At 44.7% G+C, this 7664-nt stretch overlaps 1 protein-coding gene across 1 annotated transcript in view; it reads left to right on the plus strand.

Annotated features, from left to right (window-relative positions):
• The window catches only part of LOC102372691 (myosin heavy chain, skeletal muscle, adult), a 45511-nt gene that overhangs the window by 35883 nt on the left and 1964 nt on the right, over positions 1–7664 (plus strand). Inside the window, exons 28-38 of the mRNA XM_014526766.2 lie at positions 2281–2407; positions 2659–2777; positions 3086–3282; positions 3616–3799; positions 3886–4051; positions 4219–4343; positions 5705–6013; positions 6114–6317; positions 6934–7059; positions 7153–7323; positions 7410–7526. Of these exons, the coding sequence (XP_014382252.1) occupies positions 2281–2407; positions 2659–2777; positions 3086–3282; positions 3616–3799; positions 3886–4051; positions 4219–4343; positions 5705–6013; positions 6114–6317; positions 6934–7059; positions 7153–7323; positions 7410–7526 (1845 nt within the window). The remainder of the gene's footprint in view (positions 1–2280; positions 2408–2658; positions 2778–3085; positions 3283–3615; positions 3800–3885; positions 4052–4218; positions 4344–5704; positions 6014–6113; positions 6318–6933; positions 7060–7152; positions 7324–7409; positions 7527–7664) is intronic.

Here is a 7664-nt window from a genome sequence, read left to right on the forward strand (position 1 = left end):
CGACAGAACTAGGAGTAATGGTCTCAAATAACAGCAGAGTTACATTTTAAATTGGAGATTAGGAAGAACTTTTTGACTATGAGGGTAGTCAAGCAGTAGAATATATTACCTTGAAAAACTCTGGGTTCACCTTCCCTGGAAATTTTTAAGACGAGCTTAGACAAACACTTGGCTGGAATGGTTTTTGACAGGGATGGTCCTACCTTGTGCATGGGGCTGGACTGGATGATTGCATGAGGTGCCTTCCAGTCATAAGTTCCTATGATTTTATAAATTGAACTAAATGAGTAGCTAGAAGTAGTAGTAGTAGTAGTAGTCCAGACTTTAGAGGGGGACACAATGCATTTAGCTGATTAAGACACTTTGCTAGATAACTAAGAACTCATGGTATAAGGAGCTTTGGGTTTTATTTCTGGTCTTGAATGGGAGTGCATACAAGAGATTGTTAGCAACGTATCTGACTTTACAGGTTTGTCATGCTTTATCTGCAAGGAGGTGTATTTGTGCAACCAGAACTTGGGTGTACTATAGTAGAAAGATGAGTTATACTTTAGCTGCACAAGAAGTTCTCTTGTGCAGTTGGGCTGTGCGAAGCTTTGGGTGGTGATTCGATTCAGAGGAGATTCGGCCCAATTTGGTGGCTGAATCTCCAAATCTGAATCGAATCAGGGGACCAGTTTAAATGTCTGAATCGATTCAAAGCTCTCCGAATATTCTGAAAAGCTTTGATGATTCAGGCAGTCCTCAGTGCCGGCAGCAGGAAACTGCAGCTGACTCTGAGCTGGTAATTACTAAGGGTGGAGGAGGGGGACCTGGGGGGGGGCCCTGATCCCCCCTGCTTCCCCAGCTCTCCACTACCCTGGTGCTCACCAGGTGCTGCCAGGTGGGGGGGCGGGGGGCAATCCCCGCTGCCCCCCACTGCCCCACACTGCATGGGGAGCTCTGCCACGAGTCCTCAAAACCCCCTGCTCCCCCAGCCCCCCCATGGGTGCCTCGCCTGGGCCAGCTGCAGCCCTTTAAGAAAAAAAAAAAAGAGAAAATCCCCAGGACTCACCGCTCCTACAGTGGCCTTGGGGCTTCTGGGGCTTGTGCAGAGCCCCCCACATGGCACGGGGCAGTGGAGGCAGCAGGGATCACGCTCCCGCTGGCAGGAGCGGTGAGTTGGGGGGGGTTGGGGTTTTTTTTCTTAAAGGGCCAGAGCTGGCCTGGGTGGGGCACCCGTGGTGGGGCTGGGGGGGGTAAGGGGGAGTCAGGGGGCTTGTGCAGAGCCCCCATGCAGTGGGGGGCAGTGGGAGGAAGCAGGAATCACTCGGCAGCACCCGCTGAGTCGGGACTTTTTTTTTTAAAAGAGCCGGGAGCTGGGGCAGGTGGGGCAGCCATTGCCAGGCTGGGAGAGGGGCAGGGGATGGGCCTGGCCTGGCTGATTCAGCCAAATCAAATCAGGACAGTGATTCAAATCACCGAATCAACTTACTGTCCCCGAATCAGCTGAATCCGAAACGAATACTAGCCGCTTCACTCAGGCCTATTGTGTAGTCATGCATAATAGCAGGGGCAAATGTATGAGTGCACCTAGCCAGTGTGCAACAGTCAGTAAAAAGAGGCATGCTTCTGGCCCATGAATATAGTGAGCTCTGTGGTGTGGAGAATAGCCACTGTGATCAGGTGCTTCAGCATTTTAAAATCTGAAAGAATTCACAGCTTTTACCAGTAAGCCCCCTAAAAGGCTCCACGAAGGTGATTCTTAAATAATATAATGGAATCAAATTAGGTAGATCTTCAAAGGGACACAGCACATGCCTTTTACACAATGGCTACCCCATTCCCATTTCTAAGTCGCTGCTCTCATACATGGAAGTATTAGAGCTCTTCCATAAGGTGATGGTAAGAATTGTCTCTACCTTGAATAAAACAAACTATATCCCCCCCCAGGCCTCTTCACATAAATTAGCAGAGGCATTTTTGCTGAAACTTAATCTAACCCATTAAAAATATTTCCAAAAGATAGATAACATGCATGGAAAACTGTTAAAGATTTGCAAAGGTCAATTCAGTTGATTATAGAGGTGTCATAAAGGAAGTGTTGAGTTACTTTAACTACAGATGTCATTACCAGAAAAATGTACCAGAAGTACTGTAAATGATCTTTTCACTTTTTGCACACTATTTAGATTTGTGTCAAGTTGTGTGTCTTCACTTAACAACATTGGCATGACAGAACTTTCTCTAGTCTCAACAAACTCTAGAGCTTACTTTCCTTTTTGTCCATTTTACATATAGGCAAATCTTGAGAAGATGTGCCGCACTCTGGAGGACCAGCTTAGTGAGATTAAGACAAAAGAGGAGGAGCACCAGAGAACAATCAATGACCTCAATGCTCAAAGAGCTCGTTTACAGACAGAGTCAGGTAAGACATGTATAAGTTTTCAATGAGAGATGTAAATACATGCAAGAGATGTTGGTTCCACCAGGCAGGGCAATCCCATTCTTTGAAAAACGGCTGATTCACGTGGCTGCTGGTACCTGAGATAAGCACTTGGATGCAGTCAGCGCACCCTCTAGAAGAGGTGTATGAATAATTTTGCTTGAATGTAATACATAGTTCTGCCATGTTCAGTTAATTTCTATTAAGTTTATTCTATCTGCAAATGTTCCCAGGTGAATTTTCTCGCCAGGTGGAGGAAAAAGATGCTTTGATTTCACAGCTGTCAAGGGGCAAGCAAGCATTTACCCAACAGATTGAGGAGTTAAAGAGGCAACTAGAGGAGGAGATAAAGGTGAGGACTTTCCTGACAGCCCTTGGCTTTGGTGCCAGTCTCTGGCAGTAGGGAAGAACAGTTAATCTCCTATAAAATCATGACACCATATTGACTGGAGAGGGAAAAAACCTGTTTGGTAACCTGCTCGGACCTGCCAAGGGAGGAACCCTTTCTGCAGTATAATGGTGAACACTTTACTTACTTGCAGCGTTAAGTCTGTCATCCAGTGAGTTTGATGCCTTTCTTCTGGGGTAGCGTTCCACAGCCTGGCAGATCTCCCTTTGAGGATGTTCCCCATGATATTTAGGACTATGTCATTTCTCCAGGCCAAGAATGCGCTGGCACATGGCTTGCAGTCTGCTCGCCATGACTGTGACTTGCTGCGGGAACAATATGAAGAGGAGCAGGAAGCCAAGGGTGAATTGCAACGTTCCTTGTCCAAAGCCAACAGTGAAGTCGCCCAGTGGAGAACCAAATATGAAACTGATGCTATTCAGCGGACAGAGGAGCTGGAAGATGCCAAGTACGGGGTTCAGGATGCATTTTGGGAGGGGCCCTGAAATGGACAAAGACTATCCTTTTGGTGACATGGTTAGAAAATGGCAAACATGTACCTTAAGGTTCAAAAAACTGAGCAGGCCATGTCTTGCAGACACACTGGGGGCAAATGGATTCCTAGAGTCCATGGATTGTATATGATTTGGGAACAGAATGATTGGTGAGGCCCCGTGGTGTATTTGTCCTAGGGTCTCAGACCCCAAGTCACTGGAGTTTGCTCTGGGATTCACCAGAGCAGCTTTATACAATTCACTTCCCATGTGGGTTCCCTAACACAGCTGTGTTTACTGTCTTCCAGGAAGAAGCTTGCTCAGCGGCTGCAGGAAGCTGAGGAGCATGTAGAAGCTGTGAACTCCAAATGTGCTTCCCTTGAAAAGACAAAGCAGAGGCTCCAGAATGAAGTGGAGGACCTCATGATTGATGTGGAAAGATCAAATGCTGCCTGTGCAGCACTAGATAAGAAACAAAAGAATTTTGATAAGGTACTTCAGGCTCCAGTCTCTGGGTGATGAATGTCACATCCTCTAGAGAGCTCCACTTTTACTGAACAGGGTCTTCTTGTTCTCAGATTCTGGCAGAATGGAAGCAGAAATATGAGGAAACTCAGGCTGAACTGGAAGCCTCTTTGAAGGAGTCTCGCTCTCTCAGCACCGAGCTTTTTAAGATGAAGAATGCTTATGAGGAGTCTTTGGACCATCTTGAAACCCTGAAGCGTGAAAACAAGAACTTGCAACGTAAGTCCCCTGATCCCTTTGTCTAATAAGGGCCTTATGGGAAGCTTGTGTACCCACTAGGTCCAGTCTATCTGTGTCTGTAACACTGCTAACCGCCAATTCCTTTGGCAAGTGTCTTCCTCCGCTTGCCCTTTGTCTGACTGAGTGCTTTGTCTATAACCCAACAGACGAGATTTCTGACTTGACGGAGCAAATTGCAGAGGGAGGGAAGGCCATCCATGAGCTGGAGAAAGTGAAGAAGCAGATTGAGCAAGAGAAATCTGAAATCCAGGCTGCTCTGGAGGAAGCAGAGGTATGCACCATGTTTCATTGCCTTACAAAGCATCCAGATGACTCGAAGATATGTCTTCTTACCAAGATTGGGGACCATTTCAATAGAACAGAATAAAAACATTTCTGTGAATGAGGAACTCTGAGATGTAGCATTCCTCTGTCTTTGGTGTGCTGGAGGCTATAATCTTGTCACTAGACCCTATTGCGTTTTTATGTTCCAGATGGCACTAACATAAACATGTAATTCCTGTTTTTGACATTAATGCAGTTTGCAGTTTAATTCTTGGAAATGCCAGCATCCATATGCATACTGATCATGTTCATTTGAATTGTACTATGGACTGCCTTGTAAGTAGTACAATAATTTTGGTCAGGTGTGTGTTTAATTTTGGATGCATCCCAAAATTGTAGCTGTTCCATACTGTGTGATTAGCAGGAAGACTCTCTCGTGTCTTAGCTCAAAAGCCTAACAGTTAGGGCACTAACCAGGGAAGAAGGAAACCCAGGTTCTAGACCTGGGTTTCCACAAGGGGGTTTGGACTAGCATCCTCTGTTTCTCAGCATGGTGCTCTATCCACCAGACTGTATGTTCAGAATTATTCAAAACCAACCCTTGTAACTGAGAAATGTATGCCTCTTGGGGTACAGAGGCCTAAGCTACAATCCAGGACTCTCCCCCATCCCATCATCTTCAAAAATTGCCAAACTTCTGGCTTTCTTTTTTCTTTGTAGCCCCACTTATCTCCCTCTTTTGGCTGTCCAGGGGTTCAATTTCAAGTAGTGGCCTTTAGAGGAAGGTATAATGCCTTACTAGAGGCTTGTTGTTTAGAGCACCATACTGGGAAGCAGGAGATGGAATTTCAAATACAGCTCTGGTTAAGTTGGACTGAGAGTCTTAGGCTCCCACTTCCTGGGTGAGTGCCTGAGGGTGGTTCTCCTCCACTTTGTTTCTGGCAAGTAGGCGTGCAGTGCATTTGTATTTCTCCAGAGAGTGAAATAGATTTTAAATGTGTATGTAAGCACCAAAAAAGGCATTCATATGGCTGGGTACCTGCCATTTAAGTTTTTTAAATGAAATTGGATTCTGCCCATTCATTAACATAACTAAGGGGTGGGCAAGCAGAGCAACAGACCCAGGTTCCAGCTTAGGAGTTCAAGAATGGCAAACACTGCCACTGATGGCCTAGGCAATGCCATGCCAATACCTCTGTTAGCCTGCCTGCTGCAGCAGTCCCAATCACCACCAAAACCCAGGGCACAAAACTTTCTAGTTTTGTCTCTGTGGTTTCCGTGCACATTGAGTAAAGTTTTTCTGATTTAGTAAACAGATTTGGAAAAAAATACAATTTTTTTCCTTTATAAACTCTTTGCCCTTCTAAGGCTTCACTGGAACATGAAGAGGGGAAAATCCTCCGTATTCAACTTGAGCTGAACCAGGTGAAGTCTGAAATTGACAGAAGGATTGCAGAAAAGGATGAGGAAATTGATCAGCTCAAGAGAAACCATCTGAGAATTGTGGAGTCCATGCAGAGCACCCTGGATGCTGAGATCCGGAGCAGAAATGAAGCTCTAAGGCTAAAGAAGAAGATGGAGGGAGATCTGAATGAAATGGAGATCCAGCTGAGTCATGCCAATCGCCAGGCTGCAGAGGCACAAAAGAATCTGAGAAATACCCAGGCAGTACTCAAGGTACAATAATACAAATGTATCACTTTCATATGGCTCTGCTCATATTTTTTGTGCACCAAGAGCTCTGTGCCTTCCAGTAATTTTTTATGTTTGTTTACAGGATACCCAGATACACTTGGATGATGCTCTTAGAAGCCAAGAAGACCTGAAAGAGCAGGTGGCAATGGTTGAGCGTAGAGCTAACCTAATGCAGGCTGAAATTGAGGAACTACGAGCAGCTCTGGAACAGACAGAGAGGTCCAGGAAAATTGCTGAACAAGAGCTTTTGGATGCGAGTGAACGTGTGCAGCTCCTACACACCCAGGTCAGGCTCTAGTATGAAAAGAATTTAGATGCACACCTCAGAAGGGAATTTCTATTTCCAAGGAACAAAGAGGGGAGCAGTTAGAATGTTTTTTCCCCCCTGAAATGTTCATAGTATTACTGATCACTTGGGAGGAACATTGTTAAAAAGAAAGCCTAAAAAGACAGTGCTACTTTGTGTTTTCATGTTTCTGTGTTGAAAGACATATGGAGAGGATCAACATGATTATTGCAGTGGCATGATGGGTTTTAGAGAGTACCATGGAGGGCACAGGGTGATTTTTCTGTTTCTGATATTTGCCATCACTGGATATTGTTAAATTATTCCTGGCAAACATGGTTTCTTTTTTGGGCACTTAGATATATTCAACAACGTATATTTTCCTTTTGCAATACAGCAGGTTACATATAATGTTCCACAAGGTTTGAGAGCCACTTTTCTGCCCATCACTAGCTAGCTGTCTATGTCCCATAATGATAATTCATTTAGAAGAGAATTCTGATTTATACAATATTAATGGAAAACTCTGAATTAAAGAGTCATGTTCATTTAATCCTCAGTATCTGATATTTTCAGTCTAACAGTACATATCACCATTTTGATTGTTGTCAAACAGAACACCAGCTTGATCAACACCAAAAAGAAGCTGGAAACAGATATTTCACAAATTCAGAGTGAAATGGAAGAGACAATTCAGGAAGCACGCAACGCAGAAGAAAAAGCCAAGAAAGCAATAACTGACGTGAGTTGGAGACATCTGTCCTTGGAAATCATGGCTGTGTTTCTACCTGCAATGCATAGTTCTCTGGATTGATTTTCTATCCTTGCTCATTAGGCAGCCATGATGGCTGAAGAGCTGAAGAAGGAGCAGGACACAAGTGCCCACCTAGAGAGAATGAAGAAGAACCTGGAGCAGACAGTGAAGGACCTGCAGCTCCGTCTGGATGAGGCTGAGCAGCTGGCTCTGAAGGGTGGCAAGAAGCAAATCCAGAAACTGGAGGCCAGAGTGTGTACTCCCAATATTTGTGTATATATAAGTGTTTCCATTGTTCAGTCAGAGGTGAAGCTCTAAAAATGCATTTCTCACTTCAGGTGCGTGAGTTGGAAGGAGAGGTTGAGAATGAACAGAAACGGAGTACTGAAGCTATTAAGGGTGTGCGTAAATATGAGAGGAGAGTAAAGGAACTGACCTACCAGGTAAGGCAAGAAGTCACTTGGCTGACATACTCATTACCCAGCGGGTCCAATTATTGGCATGTGAACCTGCAAGGGGAACTTAATTTTTTTTTTGATCTAATGAGCAAATATGCTTATTTTCTTTGATGCTTTCTAACTATTTTTAGTCTG

The sequence above is a fragment of the Alligator sinensis genome, unplaced genomic scaffold (genome assembly GCF_000455745.1).
Source record: "Alligator sinensis unplaced genomic scaffold, ASM45574v1 scaffold942_1, whole genome shotgun sequence".
NCBI classification, from domain to species: domain Eukaryota; kingdom Metazoa; phylum Chordata; order Crocodylia; family Alligatoridae; genus Alligator; species Alligator sinensis.